Below are 22,637 nucleotides of genomic sequence, written 5' to 3'. Positions count from 1 at the left end.
AATAATTAGACCGAATTTAGGCCTTTGTTTCAATTTTCATTACAGAGTTGAGGGTCAAGATGATGTGTTCTAGGACTATTAATTTACACGTCTGCCTAGTACACTGAATGTGTTATTTAGGCAGATGGTGTGGTGAAAATATGTTCAGCATTTTATTAACAAATTTAGTTGAACTTGTGAAAATCGAAACAAATGTTCAAAACCTGTTTACACATTAAATATTATACCCCGTGACACACTAATGCAAGACACTCATAATACGTTTTCATTTTCATCACATCTATAGTTTTAACTTGAATCAATTCTTATTAGTACGTCAACATTTTTAATTCGTATAACTACTTTGATTTAAACATAGACGATTAGAACGTTATGGCACTCTCCGTAATTAACCGCTTAAGCGTAAAGTCTGCTTACGAAGCCCTATGTTGGTTTTATACAAATCTTTGAATTTGTGCAAATAGTATATTTTAATATTATTTTACTAAGCCCAAAATTTAAGGTTTTAGTAGATAAAAATCAAAATATTAGGGCTACCATTGGTTTTAAACATTTCATGGAATTAAGCACGTTAACATTGTACAAAATAACTCCCAACAAATAAATAAACAAATGGGCATAATAATTTTAATATAATATTAAAAACTAAGTTAAACAGATGGCTTTTTTAGAAATTTTACTAATTTGAAAAGTGGAATAACATAGAAATGTATTAACTCTTCCTTTCATTACGTTAACGCTTCACAACATATCGAAATATACTTATATTTTTAAAGAAACAAGTAGTTACATAGTATAAAAATCGTTGCGGTGTGTAAATTGTCACAACTGGCGTGACTATATACAATTGTACATTTATAAATGACAACAAGTGTAGTGCTTTTCAAAGAATTATTGACATTAAATAACTGTTTTAACTGTTTCTCGTGAACTGCGAACTTGAATGCTAATAAAATCACCAGTAATGTACCGCTGTAAGGAAAGCTGCCCTTGGACACTCTTGGCCTACCTACTCAACTGTAAGAGCTGAGCTATTTTTATTTTTACTGAACAAAAAACGTATAGCTGCATACTGACGAACGGCCGAAATGTGCCAAGACAAGGCTAAACAAGGAGGTCGTATTTTTGTGATTGTCGAGAGCTGAAGCCCCCCCTCCCTCCCCCCTAGCGCTCCAAGGTGTGGAGTAACAACGGCAGAGCGGACTTTGTATTGTTAGTGGGCTCGCATTGTACAATTTGCGTGAGGACCCTCGTAGCGCGTACTACAGCCTGGCTGCAGTGTACACACAATCTGGGGATAATTAGATGAGGCTACGGCCCCGCTCTCTCCTCACTCCACTCACTCCACTACTCGCTCATTCAACGTCATCCTGCGTCCTTCCGTGTGTAAGTCGGCTTTCTTATTGTCCGAGGCTACCTTATTACAACGGTGTCGGAACATTTTCAGACCTCCGTGACTACACAATGGAACACCAAATACAAGAGAAAAACTTTTAATCCTTGAGATTTTAAAGTCAGTCACATTCGGCAACATATATCAAATCACTGTACTCAATTCATATAAAACTACCCCATGCAATAGAAAATATCAATCTTAGTTACGTACTTATTATGAAATATAACGTACCAGTGAAATATGCACATTTTTAATTTTTCGATATAAATGATTTGCAAAGCCTATTTTAGCTCTGGAGAATTAAAAAAGCTTCAAAGTATAAACATTTATAGTTCACGTTATTAGTATTTGAAACCAGTGTGCTATTAAACCCGATTTTGGGATAAAATATAGTTTGCATTATTTTACAGCAGGCGACAAATCTTTAAATTGCCGTTTTGACACGTAATTTGGCATATGTTATTTTATTACATACTTTTCGGTAGGTAATACTAGTATGATCATAACCTTTATACATTCATAAAAAATGTTGTCTTGGTTGACAAACTAATTTTTCTTATAGAATAAGGAAATAAAAAGAAACTAGTCGAAGCAATGGTTTGGAGGAATGCATACTGTTACTTCCACAGAATCTACCAAATCCCTTCCTTCCTGGAAAACCTGCCTCCCTTCTACCATGAGAACATGATTGGGAGTGATTCAAGAACCTCGCTGGTGAATGTGTTTGCTTCGAACAAGATAGACAATCATAGATTTTAGGACAAAGATTTGGTTTTCGAGGATCTGTAAGAAAAAATATTCTTACAAACTCCAAAGAATAATATCACTTCGTAGGTGAAGCTGTGAATAAATGTTGACCTTTCAGATACTGTAACTTGAGGGAACATGAATTTAACAAATTGAGAAAGCTTTGATCCATTTTGAAAACCGAGTTTATAGACAGAGGAGTCAAACAAAACGAAACTTAATCAAAATCAAAACATTAATTACAAGAGAGGAACATTTTATTATTTACGTTTACTTTAAAATTTCATCAGTACGGTATCGTACACGTATTATTGCTGGATTTTGATATAAACATATTCTGGATGCTGACGGTGGTATCTTTGATGTTGAAATTTCTCGTGAAATTGGTTTTAAATTATTGGAAAATTGTTTATTTTCTATAGCGATAATTTGTTGTACAATAAGAACTCCTCCTTCAATGCAATTTGCACACATAGTTTGTTACGGTGGACTAATCACACTTATAAACTATTGCAAAAAAGTGAGTGATATTTATTGGAATTTCAAAATAAATGTTGGGATCAATATTAACTAATTAATTATTATTCATGTATAATTAATAATGTTTACTTCCTACTGTTTCAACAACAATGGTATTACGCCTACACATGTTTGTCTCTACTCAAATAGAAACATATCTGAGAAATATATTGTTTAATAAGTAAAATTATGGATGATCGAGAGACGTAATAAAGTTTTCCGCAGTGTTAAAACCCAATATGAGGCAACTTAAGCAACTCTTCACTTAACGGTTTAGTTGACAGCGAAGAATATAAGTGTAGGAAAGATGTGAGGTGTTAAGCAGCAAGTCTAAGCGGCTTACTCGGTCCCGTAATGTCGTGAACAGGAAATAAGCGGGTTTGGTAAAGTGCACGAGCACGGTACGACGATGACGATGACGGGTGACGACTAGACCTGACGATGACGATCGGCCGGCATCAGAACCGAAACGTCCTATTGACAACAGTGATTTCATTACGACTAATGAGCGGTCGAGGGGAGTGCAAGGCGCAAGTCTTGGCGTGCGGTCTCCATGGGAACGGGGACTCCATTGGGGGCGGTGCGGTCTTACTCTTCGGCAACGTGAATAACTGGATTGGAGTAAATGTCGGCCAGACACCCGCCACGCCGCGCTACGGTCGTTCACTCCGGCTTACTCAATGGCGAGGGATAAAAAACTCTGCCACGGAAATTATTCAATATTTAAACCTAAATAGGAATCACAAACTTAAAATCAATCGATTTAGAAGTGGAGAGTTTAAAATAAACCACTTGTATCGATACCTTACAATAATAATAATAAAAAAGGAGCCACATTTTAACCCGAAAAATTAAACTGCTTTATGTTTTTTTTTTTTAATTACGTGATTTTTCTCTGCCTGTCGAACATGAACAAAATTGTATCAGTTTAGCCTACATAGAAACTTGCTGATGACAATCTATTTTTTATTATAATTAAAAATGTTTAACTATAAAAAACTATTTGAAAACTATAAAAGTTGAAATGTATATACATAATCTTCTTGCACAATAAATACACTGAAATATATATCAATCATAAATGACAAAATGTCGTGCCATCTACTGTAGAACTAGAAGCTTCGCCGTTTCGCCGCAGGCCCGCGCCATTACAGGTATTCTCATTGATAAATAACGTACCATCCAGACATTTTTGAACGCTATTATGTTGAAGTTGAAGCGTCTAATTATGCTCTTACAGAATAAATACATTGAAACGGATACAATAACTAATGGCACAATATGGTGTCACCTAGAACTAGAAACAGTTTCGCAGTTCCGCCGCCGAGCGGCGCCACTATGGCCATTCTCATTTCTTACCAGAAAGTGTTTTAATGCTAAAATAATTATTAGTTTGTTCTCCAGCCAAGTAAATCATATATTTATTATTTTACTATCCTGTTCTATTGCCAGATGTTATATCTAAGATTAAGCTACATCTATACAGAGCGTTCTAGAATATCCGTAATCACCTGTGGTTGAACAGTTTGACAATAATATGTAACCCTAATAAATCTCATTTGTTTGTTGTATGATTTGCTTATCTTAATTACGAATATTATTTATTGAATAAATTTAGAAATGCAAGTGTTCTTTTTTTTTCATTTTATACTGTTAGTCCCCTTGTGATACATAAGGCACACGCAGTTGGTTTGGAAATTAATTTTACGAATGCTGAAGCTTTTAATATTCTTATGGTTTAGAAGAATGTTTTCATAACTGTTACAAGTGCTGGACGCTTGTACACAGAGCATCCCACACGGAACACATTCTAAGTCACGGTTATCAGAAATCGATAAAGGTAGAAAATAATATTGATGTTAAGACAAACAACAAAGGAACTGACAACAAGCTACAGTTGGCAATAACGTAATACAACGATTGCATACGTTAGAAAACATTTGTTATCGTAGTATAAGTATCATTGTTTATCAGCTGTTTTAAGGTTTGCACAAACACATTCGAAGACGCTGTAGGCTAATGGATTTCGAGTAAATACCAACCTCTCTATTCAGATTATAGGATTTTTGAGCATATTATAGTACAGTGATTTTTTTATGAATTGCATCATACATGTTTCACTGAATTTGATTGTAATTTCCATAACTGTTATTTGAAATTACTAAGCAGAAAGCTTGAACCGTATAGAGATACCGATTTATTCAAATAACTTGTAAGCTAGAAAAGATAGAAATTAAGGTTATAATTTGAAAAGTTTGTTTTTACTTACCTTTAATTTGACATACTACATGACCTATGTTCTCATTCAACATTTTTTGGCTACGAGGCTACAAGTTTTTCAAATTTGAAAATTGTGGTGGTATAAGAAAAACTAGCAAAAATGGTAGCTTGGTAGCCTAGCAAAAAGGCTAATCTTGTGTTTTTTCCTACACAACGTTTATACTCTCGCAAATTTAAATACAAAAGTATCACAATAGAAGGGAAAAATTAAAACAATTTCTAAAATAATCTCTTTGATTTGGACAAGCAAACGTTTTTGAACCAAATTGTTCAGCGTTCAAAGACCTTTCAAATTGTGTTCCATGTGACCTATCTTGCTATTTGATATTTTAGGGTTATAGTTTATTGCATTGTTTTAAACCAAACGGTTGAACCACAGAAGATTGAGGCCGGGTAGTCTGAAACACCTGGTGTATAACATTTAAAATTAATAATTTTAAAGTTAGAATAAGTTTCTGACGTATATATGTCAATTAGTAGTGTTTTATGTATTTTTCACGTGTTTATCAACATGATAGTATGCAGTTTTCATCACCTGTTATTTAGAACTGATAAAATTAACTGCTAAATGAAAAAAATAGAGTGAAGAATAGAAACTCACAACTCGATACGATTTAAATGTACTTTATTTATAATGTAATTAGTTTACACTTTGTGCAAAGTATATTTTTAAATAAGTATATCTAATCTAATTTGAATTCATGTTATAATAAACACCTTATATACTACTTACTACTTATAAGTCTACTATGTGGTCATAGTAGGCTGTGTAGTGTACGTTTTAAAAACGTATAAAATATTTTGTAAAATCTGTTATATTTTAATATTTATAAAAGTAGTTTTTTAGGAGTAGACCTAATTAATTAATCATTTTGTATGATAAACGTATTTATAACTAGAATACCTAATAATTTTCAATCGAAATAAATTATAATTATATGTATATCTGATATGGAATACTACATCTGGAAGTACTTTCATAAAACTTTTCAGAACCTGCAAACAATTTCATGCAATATATATTACATAAAAAGTAGTTGAATATACTAATATTAAAAGACACACATTAGGAAGATATTTCCAAAATATTAGTCCATACAATGTAGCTATGGGAATGTTCCTCCCCACCATATTTCCCTTCTATTATTTTTTAACTTCTTCATTTTGAAAAATTAAATTTCTTTGAGAAACAAAATGTACGCAGGAGAACCTTACATGGAATATCCAAACAACAATACATAATGAATACTCCTTTGAGCAATCAATGCATTAATTTAACGCGAAGTATTAGCCTATATTGTCTATGCTTTGTGTGTGTGTTTTTTTTTTTTTTTTTTTTTTTTTTTTTTTTTTTTTTTTTTTTTTTTTTTTATTGCTGACAGACAATTTATAACTTTAAAATGAAACAACCGTTTCAAGTGATCATTAAATGGTGTGATGTCTATTTCTCTAAAGTTTTTTATACAATTTTCTTCTGTTAAACCAGTTAAATAGGCTTGTTTAGTTGAAAATAAGCAAAAATTTAAAAACGGGACCTAATGAACGTGGACAATAGCAGTTAAGAAATCTTTTAATGCAAATTGGATTGTGTGTGTGTGTATATATATATATATATATATATATATATATATATATATATAGTATGTATATATTGTATATATATATATATATATATATATACATATATAATAGATTATAGATATTGTGTGTGTATGTTTTATATATTTATATAATATTTGTATTATACATAATAATATAATACATACATAAATTATAAATATAAAATTGTATTTGTACAATTTATTTACTCACAGCTTAAAATGATTTTTAGGTTAGTCATATTACATTATTAATATTATAAAGCAAACATGTATTTGTTATTCAAATTTTTGGAGAGGTTTTAAAGTACATTGTTTGTACAGTATACTTTTGATATCCTTAATGATTTACTACTGTGTCAAACGTTTAACATTTAAACAAAACAAACTAGTTAGCAAAAATTTAAGCTGAGTCAAATCGAGTAAAAATAATTAATCTTAATAATAAAATAAATCTTACTTTTTCAATAATATTGAATATTTAACATATAAAAATATGGAACTCACTAAAATGTTTGAAAACAAGCTGTATAAACATCTAACAATGATTATAAAGTGTAAGCGACAACGTTGGAAGGTGCAAAAAGATGAGGTCCCACCGAGATTTGAACTCGGATCGCTGGATTCAAAGTCCAGAGTGCTAACCATTACACCATGGGACCGGGTTGAGAAACGAGCGCTCTCTATCACTCACCACTCTCGCCGGCTCTCAGCAAACGTTTGAAATTTTTCTTGATTGTATTTTATTTTATTATATTATATTATATTCACAATACAAATAACGACTTACGTATATTTTATCCGTAGTTCAACCGTAAGCACTGCAGTTGTATCTTCCGGTGCACTTGCATGTTCATATTCATTTATTTCTATCAAGTAAATCTCGGTTCTTATGAAAGTAAAATTATTTACTTTAAACAAAAAATGTAATTTTAAAAAATCTTATTGTATATACTGTGTTATTAGTAAAAACGTATTTTAGTGTCATTTATATTAGATGATTTTTATATTATAATTTGTAATGCAAATGTGAGAAAATTTGTTTTTAAAATTTAAAAATAATATACTATTTGTATGAATAGTTTTATTGGCGAGTGAAATTAATTTTCCACTCCTCATTTGTACAAATCACCCCGCATATACGGTTGATCTATACTATAACCATTATTAAAATTGTGTTAATATAACTTAAAATTATGTCATCTTTAATATGAAATATGTTTTAACTTGTATAAATTAATATACTTTTGTACATTCTATTACTATCTGGTGTACAGTAGTATTTTGAAACTGTTAAAACGCAAATTTCTAATCAGACAAGGTTTTAAAAAAATTTATTTTAACATTCACGATATTCACTATTTTGGATGGTTTTTTAAAAAATTTACAGCTGGATTGTAAGGAGACTTTAATTTCTTGTTTGGAGCAGACAGAGCTGATTTCTTATTACAAATGTAATGGAAAATGTATGTGGTATGTATTAAAACATTGCAAACAAAGAATAAAAGATCAGTCAAGACACATATTCCAAAAAGTGATAAGAAATGTCAACAGTTTTTAATTAAAATATATTTTTGAGGCCAAAATTTTAATCAAGGGAATTTATCGTCAAATAGTTGTTAACACTCTCTTAAGTTCATTATAAACATATAAATAACGAAATAGTAACAATTTTGTTAACAACACATTAAAATGTTACTGAGCGGTGTAAAAGACCAAGTAGCCTACCCGATATATTGATCTCGACCCCAAGTCAGGCTCCATCACCGCATAAGCCACAGGGGCCCGGCTGCCCGTATTTGCATCCATACTTTGGGTCGTACCCGCGGGACGCTACGGATTTGATATAACTAAATAATGCACGGCCTGCGATACGATTAGGGCAGACCACGGAGCCTTATTGCATACTATTATGAGCCTTATTGCATAGCATTATCGGGGACGATCAAACTGTAATGGTATCTTACTGTACAGGGCTCTCGGGGTTGCCTGCTGACATTGGCTTATCAATTATAAACCACCTTATCATTGTGATTACTAGACCTTTCGGGGTGATTGTGATACTAGTGTTTATGACCGGCGGAATTAAGTTTCGTGAACATATTTCGTGTATCAGTTTATTTGGGTACGGAACAGGAAATTATTATTTCGTTTATTCCAATTAAATTCGTTTAATATCAGTAATTATTTGTGACACTTATTTATCAAAAGTTTAATATGTTTCGTGTATCGCCCAAAACACATTGATCAATTTTTATGTCTATAATATAATAACTAAAACTATTTTTATAGTTATTTTTGTATTGAAAAATCCATTTATGTTATTAACTGATGCAATGAAGTATTTTATTGCAAAGCGATACAAGTAAAACAATTCAGAGATATTATAACTCTTGTAGAGGTTGGTCATGAACTCGGAATGGACTTTACAAAGACCACCTTCACTGAGAGATACTATAGCAGAAAACAAATATATCAGTACGAGGAAGTAATTTTTCTTAAATTCTTTCACCGCCAGTGGAATTTTTCTAGACGGTGAAATGAAATTGAAATGAAAAATGTTTTTTATTGAACACAAAGAAAAGCATATTCAATTGGCGAGGTGAGGACTATTAATTCCTCTCTTACACCTAATCATAAATTTATAAGCGATACTTTTAGTGTAAAATAGAGCCACAGTATAGTCTACATTACTGTTTTACATTCAAAAATAATAATCTATATTTATAAAAAATAATAAAACGAAAAGAAGGTTCTTCATGAAATTAAAAATAAATAAATAAAATAAAAATTGGAAGGAAATTAACAGACATTCACCTAAACGATGCCAAATGTTTAAAGGAAAAAACGGTCCAAACAGACTTGATCATTTTTATTGACTTTTCTGGGAATCGAACCTGTGTCCTCCCGGTCAGAGAGCCGTAGTCGCACCTCTACGTTACGGTTAAGACCAATAAATTGTTAATTATTGTGTAAATTAACTACACTTCCTTGCAAATTAAAAAAAAAGAATTTGAGTGACATAAGATTTTACTTCTGCAGGAACAAATATGTCCGTAATTCAAAAAATGAGAATCCTAAAACTAAGAATATTAAAATGATTTTATACTGTCATTTGTTTTATTGACATAATAAAAATGTTTTCTTTAATCTTGTTTTGTTACAGTTCGCATCTTCTCAATCTATTTAACCACAATATCCAACATTTGAAATAGGTGATGGAATCAACTTTCCAATTGAGGAAGATCAAAACAAAGATAGAAAGTAGAAGACCATAAATTATGATATTTGAGGACTGGAGCTCACCTGCACTCTAGCCTCTGTAAGGTTGATCTTCATGGCCAGGTCTTCCCTGGTGAACACATCAGGGTAGTGAGTCTGGGCGAACGCCGTCTCCAGCTCCTCAAGCTGTCAAACAGTAACATTTTAGTAGTTGGTAAATTTGTTTTAATGCTCTGATCATCCAAATCTCATTGATTATATTTGATTAATCCAAACTTATCCAAAATATACACTGATAAGACAAAAATATGCTATGATTCCCATCACGAGAACAAAAATCTGTTCCATTCTGCTATCCCATACACATTGCTTCCATATTTTTAGTCAGTGTAGCAAAAACTACTAGATTTGTCTGATATTGTGTTTACTTCTAAATTTGTAATGGGATATTCTGTCAAAGGGAGCAAGATGTGAAATGTATTAAACATGAATGTATATTCTTTAATATATTGAAATATTGTTGCAACATTCTGGTGTTACGAGTGTGAATGGTGGTATGACTGTAAAAAAGTATTTCTGAATGTGTAAAAGTGTGTGTGGATGGTTAGGTTATAAATATATAACGATTGACTTTTGCATCACAATTGTAAGTGTTTCATGCAATAAAGAAGTTATTACTTTTATAGTTAACTTACACTAAAAATAATTAGTTAAACTAAATTATTCTAGTACAACATTAAAGTCATATTGCATTCCTGCAAGTCAAATACAATTTACAATGAATTCAACTTGCATAAGGTAACTAATTAATTTTTTTAATGAAAATTGCGTATACGTAATACATATGCTTACAAGAATAAACCGACCTTTGTATGAAAACTTTCATTTAAAAGTATATTCTGTTTCTAAATTGTCTATAATATTTTTTAATTCTTGCTTGTTCATGATCAATTTTATGGTTTTAGAAAGCTTCCAAAAACACATGGCACCTACTCGTACATTTAGAGACAGACCCCGCAGCGAATGCTGTGACTGTTGAAAGTTTACTATTTAACTATGAGCTTAGCCAAACAATTTTCACCCTTGACACATATTTTAATATTTCCACTTTCACACAACCCCTTGATTGACACAAGTCCAGTGCCCTCACCTGTTGCAGAGTGAATGTTGTGCGGTTACGTCTCTGCTTACGGCGTACGAACGAGTCATCATGGATAGCCGGGTGGTAGGAGTAGCTCGTATCTGTAACAGATAAACCACTTAGATCCTGACTTTTAGTTATATGAGAGCATTAAACTAAATAAATAATCATTTTTAAAGGAAGGTAACCTGAAGGAAAGTTTATGAAAATGATCATTGTTATGATATTCTGATACTTATTTGTACTTTCTGAAGGTCTAGCTCTGAGCCGTTTATCACATTGCTTCATACATGACTCTAATAATTATTTATGCATGTGTGAAATGCCGTGTTAGCCGGGGATTAGAACTCGGAGGACTTGGGGAAAGCTGAGAAACTGTCCACTCAGATGTCAAGGAACGCACTCAAACTTTGAGAAAGAGTTTACAACTTCCGTTTTGCTTAGTGACTAATTGCATAATTTCTAGAAGCATAACACCATGAATAAATCTCCTAGGGTTAAAAGCGCACTTTTGTTCACAAAATCGATCGTTTTTCGCGAAACAGAGGAACATAATTTAAAGGCACTTCTAGTACAAAGTGACATTCACGAACATCGCTCTTGGGCAAACATAGAATTTCCAGCATGAGTGAATTTTGCACATAATATTTTGTGTTTCCAGCATTATAACGTCTTGCAGTCTCATACTGTTATCGTGTCGTGCTAAACAAGTGATTTGTCCTTCAAAACATCATATTCTGAGTTGAACCTTAAACGAAATTAAGTAGGTACCATGTAAGATAATTTTTTCCTAATTTGTTTATTTTGTAAGGAACAATAAAGCAATTTTTATTTTAAATTATTAATAGCTAATGTAGTGGTTTTAAAATTGCAGGCCAAAATAAAAAAATAATAAATCAAGGATTAAAAGTATTCTATAAATGAAATTTATTGAAGTAGGTTTGGTGATACAAAAAATCAGTAACACTAACACTACGTTTCGAAATCTACAATCTGATCTCTTTCTCAGGTGAAAATCTAAATAATCTATAACTAGACAACCTGAAATGTTTTTTAAAATTTGATTTTTGAAATTTTTATGATTATTGAACATGAAGAAGAATAAAATAATAAATATAAATAATTAATATATTTAGTATATGTATAATAAAGATGAGATTTTTCATATATGTGACTAGTAATTTTCTGCCGTTATATGAATATTGCATAGATGAACCATTTAAGTGTCCCGTTTATCTGAACCCAGTGTACCATTTTAAGATTTTGTAAACATTATTAAGATTGTGTTAACATGTGCAGATATACATATGTGCTATATTTATATTGATATGTGTGGCGGAGGATATCGACACCGAGGCTACATGTGTGGTGTCCGGCTCAGGCTATCCCGCTGATTGGTGCGGTCCGCAAACACAATTCCGGCCAACATTGCGCTCGTTCTGTTTTTTCGCAGAAACAATGATTAAATCCTGCGGGCGTACTTGCCAGTTAATTGCCGGTTCGTTGTTTTCCTAATCCGCGTTTTTAATTAAAAAGCTCGCCCGAAAATAGTACAAAACAGCGCTCGCTTGTCAAAAACACCATTTTTACTTTAATAACATATTCAATTTAAAAATTAAGGCCGCAATTTCCGCGAGCGCGCTCGGTTTAAGCCCGCTGCATTGTCGGGGCGCGGAATTTAATTTCCTCCGTCATAAAAATTCAATGTTTAAGCTTTTAAAAATAATTGTATAATCTGCCGCTATTATCTGTCTATGAGGGTCGGGCAGGGCGCTGTACACTGTACAGCTGTCCCCACACTTGATACCTCGTCACTCGCTTCGCTCTCACTCTACGCGCCGGAAGGGTTGATCTTGCTAATTACTCTACAGGGAATAATTGTACCCTTGCCGTTATCGGTACCGCGTAGGAGCCTAACTTCCCCCTCAATTTGTATATTTTCAATAGACCGTGTTCTATCATTACAATGGTTTTCTATAAATAATGTGTAGATGCCATTGGCATAAATTTAATTAGAGGAACAACATTAGAGGAAGACAACATATTGTTGGACATAACGCATAATATGTGCAACAATATCCACGTCGCTTTTACAAAGTCTGAGTCAAAAAATTAAGATCCCTTTACTGGCATGGATCCCAAAACACGTTAATTACATGAAATAAAATAAAATATATAAAATTAAAACTAAAAAAAACCATCTAACAATGCAAAGACCATTATATTAGAATATAACAGATTTACGTATAAAACACACATCTTAAATAGCGGCTAGAACTTCCCAATTAAGTAAACACCTTTACAAAGTAACAATGATGTTAATTTAGTCATGGAACCACGTAGTTCTACTTTCCTGTTTTAAAAAATTTGGTTTTTTTTATGTAGCCTCCGCATTTTGAGGCAAGTTTCCAGCTAGAACTGATTGGTGAGGATCTGTTTCAAGTTTATATCAGCTCTTGTTAAAACCCCCACACACCCATGCACTTCTGGACTTACTATTGTTTGTGTGTGTTTGCTTTTAAATTGTTAAAACAAAGGTTTCTTAAAGATATAAACAGGGAAACGTCAAGATTTACAAATGGTTAAACAAGTTTCTGCAAGAGCTTCCCCTCTTGAGTTTTGCATTAAGCCTAACTGCGTGGTTCTGCAGCACTTTTCCACAGAGCTGAGACGAGGAGTACAAACACCTAACCTGTACCTCATACGTGAATCGGTAAATACTTAGTAGGTAAGTTTAATCACACTTTGATTGTTACATTGTACTCAAATCAGTAAGTGTTCAGGTAATTAAGATAAAAGATAAAAAGGATAAGGGGAACGATATTTCATGTCATTCCTAAATAAAACTACTAACAATATTTAAAGGTAATTTTGGTAATAATATTTATTGCTGTTAAAACTGTATAATTCCAAACCAGTAAAAGCAAAGAATTCAGGACCAATTGGTGTCCATCATATCCGTATAAAAGGAGTTGAAACACGATTTTTGTATTCAGACATTAATCTTACACTGTCCAAAGATTACAAAAGTATAAACATGTATTTTATTTAAAGATAAGGCTAATTTAATTTTAGCCCTGAATAATTACTGTATGTGTAACCCTCATAACTGGTTCCATTAAAAAAAACACACAAAACACAGTAAGACGTCTTAAAACTTTCCTACATTAATAGAATAAAACTATTTTTCCAAATTAATAAAACTTTTGTTAAATTGTATGATAGAATATCTTTTAAATACCCAATAAGTCATGTTGGCTCATGAGTCATGTGGCTGCAATGCATGAATATAGAAGTCATATTTACAACTTCCCGATTGCATCGTCAGATTTTCACGTATCGTTTATTCCACGTTTTGCCCTTACCGGCCTGTAAAATTCAAAACTTTAAAACAATCATATGTAAAGCTTTCTTTATAGTTGTATTTGTTACTGATATTTTCGATTGAGCTCAGTTTTAAATTATTTAAACGAGATTTGAGAGTTCCCCAACGACAGAACTTCACAAATCTGTGTGGATGTAAAAGCTTTTACTGTAGGGGTTCGGTCGTCTCAAATATCCAAGATCCCTTGCACCCTCCTTGAGGGCTGTTTCCCGCTGTCACTTGTATGTTCGTGTCTATACGCTACTAAGTGAAGAACTCTGGACCTTTTAAATCTTAAAAACGCGCATTGTGCTTAAAAAAATGACAGCTGCAACGCATGTATCAGATCAGTATTTTTACCACTCTGCGCTGTACGAATGTATCGAGGCTCAGACGAACAGCGAGTAAGGAGGGTGTAGAAGATAACCGGGGGAAGGACGAGGTTTATGCCGATGCCGTTTTTAATCCCCGCTAACGGAGGGAGCCGCAAACGAAATCTCCGGTAATTAAAAGGTTTGCAAGGTTCAAATTACTTTGTCTCACGTCGGGTCGAGCCAAGCTCTTCAATTTCCTGCCAAGTGTGGTGGTGTGATCATTCCAACACTCGCTTCGCTTCGGCTTATTCGATTAAAACTTCATCATCCCAGCCAACTTTCTGCTTCCGGTGTTCTTCCCTTGATCTTCTCCCAATTAACTGCTTTTCATGTTGTTACAGGGTCACTGAAAATTCACAAGAATAGTACGCCAAAGTGACTGTTTTTAAAATCTTCTGTTTGTATCCAATTTGGCACACCTTGATTGTGAGAATTACTCCATGGCCTCATCCAAGATGAAATATTCTTAAGTCTATTCGACATAAAGGCACGCTGGAGAATAAAAGTTTTAAAACATTGTGTGTTTTATAGCTTGATTGTTTAACCACATTTTAGTTATGAGGTATGACTTTCGCTAATAGTTCACGCTGAGCAATGTCGGACGAGGTCCTCCTCCACAAGACAAAGTAGCCAGTGTTAATCTAATGAGGGAGTGATGGGCAGGGGTTGGGGTGGGGTTGGGGGATTACTGGCATCATTGTCACACCTGATGACACTTCCAGGTGATGTTAGGCCAATCACTTTGTGCTGAGTCGCTCAGACCGCAGCTCAATAACGCTAATAGTCCTGTCGCTTCCGACCCATTCTTACCTCTCGTTCCCTTCACCCTTCATCCCGGCCGGCTTTCCGCCCTTCCCCGTGACATGCGGTGACCAGGAGCGATCGGGGATGATCACAGAGCGACCGTGTGGCATTGTGAATGTAAAGATAAGGCCTACTGTCACTAATACATTAATGGTAGCTTCTGAAATGAAGAAACAATACGATTTCTTTTCTTTGTCACCGTTTGTTTTTATATTAGAACCGATAAACCCTATTGATTTTAAAAATAAATTTTAACGTTAAAACCGCGTACAGCGATCTCAAAAAAATATTGAGCATTGCATTCTTAATCCGCAGTTACAGCGTACATATAACGTAGGAACATAAAAAATAAGTATTCACGCCAACCATAAGCTAACAAGATAAAAAGAGCACCGAGGCTTAATAAAGTTATACTGCCGAACCGTTAAAGCCGCGAGGTTTACGTCTGCTGTATTGAATTGACGCGTAAATTATATCCACTAAAAGCGAGTTTAGCCTATCAGTCCGCAGGCTTTAACGTGAGCAACCCGCGAGTTAACCGCTAACAAACCAGCTCAGCATGAATAAACAAGACGGGCCGTAAGAAAAACATCGCAAGCCGATTACACACACACACACACACACACACACACACACACAAACACGGTCGAGACCGATAACTGGTGGTTTGCGCTAATCCTGTTGTTTCCACCTCCTTCACGCGGTCCGCGGCACGGAGGCGGCCCGAGTTCTCGCGGTCCTCGCCGACAAATCCTCGGGCCATTAGCGTCCGCGGCCATTACGGCATTAAGTCTCGTCGTAAGCGAGTTACAAGCCAAATTAGATGAGCGTATTGAATTCGGTAGGGGGCCAATAATAATTATGATTTCATAGGGAAAGGAGGACCGGGGTCCGGTCCCGAGGGATGCGGCAGACGGCTCGCCCGACCGCGCTGCGCTGCTGCTCCGCTGTAAGGCTCTCTAATCCGCCTAATTCGCCTTGGCATAATGTTAATGGGACTAGCGAAAATTAGGATTGTATTATGGACAGTGGGATCAGCGTCAAATTGACAGGAGGGTGAGTACCCTACTTGAGTTCCCTGCCGCGCCGTACTGTCGCGTGGGTCAATGGTCAAACGTCAACACTTCGCTATATTGAAGAATGTGCCCTAACATGTGTGTCACACACTGACCGCCTAAATGTACTGAATTACAGTAAATCGATAAAAATCAGAACTGACTATTGTATTTTATCTACCGAGATATATTTTAATAATAAAGGAAACAGCTCATATCGTGTGAAGCACTGATGTAATTGGCGCATAATGCCGAACATTTAAACTAGCTGTTACCCGCGGCTTCTCAAATTTTCCCACAGGCAAGAATAATAAGAGAGTAATAAGAATACACTTTATGAATGAATTATACTTCTCGTAATGTATGTGGTTATTTATCATTGGAAGGATATCTCTATCTTCGGAACCAACCCTGAATCCTTGATATGTCCACCTTTAATTTCCAATGGTAGAGAAGCCATCGGCATAGCACCGGGGTAAAACTGCGACTATTTATCGAGAGGTCAGGATATCTCTATCTTCGGAACCAACCCTGAATCCTTGATATGTCCACCTTTAATTTCCAATGGTAGAGAAGCCATCGGCATAGCACCGGGGTAAAACTGCGACTCTTTATCGAGAGGTTACGGGTTCGATTTCCGGGGAGATTAATAACAATTTTTAAAATGGGTTGGGAACTTTATTGCCTTAAAAACTGTTAATGTAATCAATTAAAATGCCACTGATATAGAAATAACGTCTTTTAAAACCAAAGGTTGTAGAATTAAACTGTGCCTTAGCGACCATCCATAAGCTATGGACGTCAACTTTAAACCCTTACAAACTCTATAAAGTCTGACATACTCCCTCTCTCATACCCAATTCTTTTACTCACTAACAACCTCAATAGGTGAAATTAGCATGCTTTGCATTTTGGAACAAATTATAAGACATTTTGATAAATAATTAGTTAAAGTAAGATGTTAAACTTATTTCTTAATTTTGTGCTTCTTCTACAAAAATGAAAATGTAAAATAACAAGACTAAAAAATAATTTCTGACGACTCGTATCACTTTTGTGTGTTTCTTGGAATAAACACAGCCAGCGAATACAGTCAACGCAATTACAGTATTACAAACAACTGATTGCAAACAAGGTATTCTTGTCGATATCTTAGTGGATCTCGATATAAAAGCATCGTAATTCACTCTTAAGTAATTAATATTTTTTCTCAAAGTATAAAAATGATTTTGTTAAAAAAAAAAACTATTAAAAAAATTAAACCCTTTTAAACTTACAATTTAGAAACTCATTCCGTATAGTTCAGAGAGGAAGATTTTCTCTAATTTTGATGCGTACATGGGGAACACTCAAAACGTTTTTTGCGGGTTAGGACCATTCCACATTTTATTCTTCCAGTCTTAGAGTAAAGAAAGAGTTTATACAAACAAAGCTGCTGATCTCCATCCTTATATCCCAGAAGGAAAGGGTCATCAGAATTATTTATATCAATTAAACTAAAAGCTATAATATTTAATAACGTTATCTATTGCTATATATTTGGGTTATAAAACTATTAATAACTTTTGTATCTTGGGTATTTGAATTTTATTTTTCGAGCTGTGCTTAACTGCTGATCCTCACTGAGCTACTCATATAATCCACACACTTATAATGGAAATATGGATCAGAAATGAAATATGACATTATGAAATTTGATTTTTGAGGTAGACTTGAAGGTCAGATTTTGAAAGTATAAACTACCTAGCATTATCTGCCGACCAACGTAAGCTTTTGTACTACGCAAAGCATTTTAAAGATGTCTCTGGGTGGAGAACAGATTGAATTTTTCACTAGAAACTGGATTTGTTAACATTAAGGACAGAGCCTCCTCATAGCTCTAGACTCTCGTCAAACATCAAAACTCTCTTAATTGTCCTTAAAAAATTTGCTACGAATTGCTAGCCAAGACAGAGTCTAGATCAGATCCATTAAACTGATCACGTCGTATCGACATCAGAAGCTGGTAATTTATATTATTACATCGATCATTGTCAAATCAAATCAAATCAAATTTCTTTATTGCCAAGACATGGTTAACATGTATAGCATGCGTCAAATAACGTTATTGTAACTAAAATTTTTCCATCCGTTCTACATCAAAATCCTCAATCAAACATACAATTTCACCTTCATTCATTTCCTTTTATTCGCCAATCATCCCACCACCAGCGACGGGGCGACATACCTATTGGCTGGTCTCCCAGTTTTTTGCCAAATACTCGTCGACATTATAAAATGCCTGTGTCGCTAAAAAGCGTTTTAGACGAATTTTGAACGCCTTGGGCGTTGGGGCATTTTTTATTCGGTGTGGCAGCTTGTTGATGAAATGAACTCCTGCTTGTGATGGCAGGCGTTCGGTAGTTTCCCCTGGCTCTGGTCTCATATGAATGTATGTCTTGGCCACTTGTCTTGACGCATTTTGACATACAATACTGTGTTGTTTCGAAAATGTAGAGACTCGGCAGGGTCAACAGCTGCAAACTTTTGAAAGATTCTCTGCATGACTCTCTGAATTTCAAATGTGCGATTATTCGAATCGCTTGCTTTTGCAATCTGAAGACCCTCATCAACTGATTGTTTGCACAAGCACCCCACAATGCCACTCCGTAGGTAAGGTGGGGGTAAATCAAGCCATAATACGCCGTCATCAGTACCTGAGTGGGGCAATATTTGGCTAGATTCCTCAAAACAAAATTTCCTGAGGATATTTTGGCGCAAACGTGATCAATTTGATTATTCCATGTCAACCCTCGATCAAGGTGTATTCCAAGGAATCTCGAACTATAGACCTCTTCTAGTATGGAGTCTGCCAACATAGTGGCAGGACCACACCGAGAATCCACAGGCCGAAGAGCAAAGTTGATGACATTTGTCTTCGTTGTGTTTTGTTTGGAGATTGAGGCTGTTGAAGTGTTGAACGCAATTGTTGACATCAACAAAAGAGCGTTCTTCCAAGAGAGATGTTGATTTTTCACTGAAAAAGAGAGTCGTGTCATCAGCATACTGCACGGCCTTTCCGTGCATTAGTGATGACTCAATGTCATTGACATATAGCAGAAACAGAATTGGGCTAAGAATAGATCCCTGAGGAACCCCATAGTCCAGTCGGATTTTGTTTGAAAGTTGATTTGAGATTTGGACAACTTGAGTTCTGTCGCTTAGAAATGATCTAAGCCACAAGTGTGGCACGCCTCGGATGCCGTGTGTTTCCAAAATGTCGAGCAGATGTTCGTGGTCAACACAATCGAATGCCTTAGATAGGTCGAGAAAGACACCTAAGGTGGCATTTCGATTTTCTATACCCTCAACAACCATTTCAACTAGATTCGCCACAGCGTCGGTAGTTGATTTTCCTTTTCTGAATCCGAATTGGTATTCAGAGAATTGGTTGTTTTGATTTAAAAACTTCAGCATTCTGATTGTAACAGAGTACTCATCATTACTATTGTAGTTGCGCAATAAACCTCGAGATTTACTCTCGACAAGCGGTCATTCTGGGAGAGGTCGATCCAAATTAACTAAACTTGGCAATTGAATGAGACCATTGCCAATGACGATGGCGTGTCAATGTCCAATACGGGCAAGATGACTCACTCGGACCGCAAATCGTAGACCGTGCAGCGCCCTTCCGCGCCTCGCCGCGCTGTGCTGTCATACTCTTGTCAGTGTCCAATACGGACAAGATGACTCACTCGGACCGCAAATCGTAGATCGTGTAGCGCCGTTCCGCGCCTCGCCACGCTGTGCTGTCATACTCTTGTCAGTGTCCAATACGGACAAGATGACTCACTCGGACCGCAAATCGTAGATCGTGTAGCGCCGTTCCGCGCCTCGCCGCGCCCTGCTGTCTTACTCTTGTCAGTGTCCAATACGGACAAGATGACTCACTCGGACCGCAAGTCATGGACAGTGCAGCGACGTTCCGCGCTTTGCCGTGCTGTGCTGTCATACTCTTGTCAGTGTCCAATACGGGCAAGATGACTCACTCGGACAGTAAATCATGGACAGTGGAGCGCCGTTCCGCGACCTGCTGTCTTAACTCTTGTGAATGTCCAATACGGGCAAGATGACTCACTCGGACCGCAAATCATGGACCGTGCAGCGCTGTTCCGCGCCTCGCCGCGCTGTGCTGTCCTTCTCTTTGCCTAATTGATAATTACACTTGTTAATGGCGCAATTGGTTAATTAATGCTTGTTAGCCCAATTTGGAGGCGAATGCGCGCAGTTGCTGCTGTCACAGCGGCAAGATTTCCTTCCTGACATTACAATAGCAACTGCTTGCATTTCCTTCCAGAACATAGGATGATAACTTTCCGATTTTTTATTATATAAGATTTATATAAATGCGATTTTTTAAACCAAATAAGGTATATTATCACAATAAAAATTAATTTTCAATAAATATTTCGATTATTATTTTTAATAAATACCTGTAATATTATTTTAAATTACAATTAAAAATCCCACTTTTTTAAATGGATTTCTAGAGGTTTACGAAACGTTCTAACAGCAGTTCTATGTTCAAATTGAATTTTTTAGAAAGTAAATAAACGTATTATCCTTGTTTATTCTCGTTGCTGTCTCTTAAATTTTCCGTTAATTATTTTTGTATTTAAGGGTCCTCGTTAAGTCTTTATAGATTGAATAATAGTAAAGTGCAATAATAACAATTTTATTACTTACAAATATTGATTCATTAATAGGAAATACTTATACTTTACCTACTACATAAAAAACAGCAAAAACAAAAAAAATTTTCCAAATTTTCAACTCCGACACTTAAAACAACAAATAAAATAATTGATGATCCGTTTGAAGTGACAAGCGAATTTAACAAATTTTTTCAACTGTGGCTGAACCAGACGACTCATTTTCGGATAGCCCTCGCGATGATCCATTGACGAGACCGATCTCGTTCTTATTCCTGTGAGTGAGGTGGAGGTGGCCCGTATCGTGCGGGATTTGAGACCGAAAAAATCCAGTGACACCAATGGCATGTCTGTGTGGTTGCTCAGGGGGTGCTTCAAATACCTCTTGACTCCAACCACCCGACTGATCAATCTTCACCCAATCACCCGTCGGCATTGAAGATTGCTAAAGTTATACCAATTTTCAAAAAGGACGATGCTTGCATTCCATGCAACTATCGTCCAATTTCTATACTCCCAGTTTTCAGCAAAATTTTCAAAAAAGCTTTTCTCAAACAATTTGAGCAATTTCTTGATCGTTACGAGATTCTATGTTCCTAACAATTTGGGTTCAGGAAAAACAAGTCGACAATCGATGCTGTAACGAATCTAATTTACAATGTTGTCGAGGGCCTAGAGAGGCGAGAGCATGTGCTTAATATTCCTCGACCTCTCTAAAGCTTTTGACTGTGTGCATCATGCAACACTGTTGCACCAGTTGTGGTCAAGTGGTATTCGGGGACTGCCGCACGATTGGATCTCGTCCTATTTAAAAGATAGAGAGCAGTGCGTGCAGATTGCGAGTGTCTTGTCAGGCAAAGTCAAAATGCCCTACGGTGTCCCACAGGGATCAACATTAGGACCAGCCCTTTTTCTAATTTACGTCAACAGATTGAATTCTGCAATCCAGAATGGAAAATTGATTCAATATGCTGACGATACGACTCTCTGCATCAGATCAAAATCAAAAAACGAACTTGAAATGGAGTCATTCATTTAATTGAATTCATGCTTCGAATATTTCTCCAGAATCAATCTGAAAACAAACAGTTCAAAATCAAACGTCATACATTTTTGCCTTCGGCAACAAGGTCAAGAGCTCCGACCCGCGGTGATGGTGGACGATTTCCTTCTGGAAGAAACAGACTCCATTAAGTTCCTTGGAATGTACCTTGATCGGGGGCTGACATGGGACGATCACATTGAAAACGTATGCTCTAAGATTGCTTCGGGAATTTATGTCCTGCGCAATCTTGCAAAATTTTGTTCGGTGGATGTATTAAAAATGGCCTATTTCGGTCTGATACATCCACATTTGACATATGGCTTGAGATTGTGGGGAAGCTGTTCCAAGTACAGATTTGAAAGAGTTTTCAGATCTCAAAAGAAAGCCGTAAGAATTCTTTC

General features: G+C 35.4%; 1 protein-coding gene and 1 non-coding gene across 2 annotated transcripts in view; both read right to left on the bottom strand.

The window, feature by feature from the left end:
- The window catches only part of LOC124362549 (dorsal root ganglia homeobox protein-like), an 87,636-nt gene that overhangs the window by 50,026 nt on the left and 14,973 nt on the right, over positions 1-22,637 (bottom strand). The window contains 2 exon segments of the mRNA XM_046817164.1: positions 9,847-9,948; positions 10,913-11,004. Of these exon segments, the coding sequence (XP_046673120.1) occupies positions 9,847-9,948; positions 10,913-11,004 (194 nt within the window).
- On the bottom strand, positions 7,131-7,202 carry Trnaq-uug. The gene has a single exon. It is a non-coding gene; the product is annotated as a tRNA-Gln (tRNA).

The sequence above is a fragment of the Homalodisca vitripennis genome, chromosome 5 (assembly GCF_021130785.1).
Source record: "Homalodisca vitripennis isolate AUS2020 chromosome 5, UT_GWSS_2.1, whole genome shotgun sequence".
NCBI lineage: Eukaryota > Metazoa > Arthropoda > Insecta > Hemiptera > Cicadellidae > Homalodisca > Homalodisca vitripennis.
This window is presented reverse-complemented; position numbering and strand designations above follow the sequence as displayed.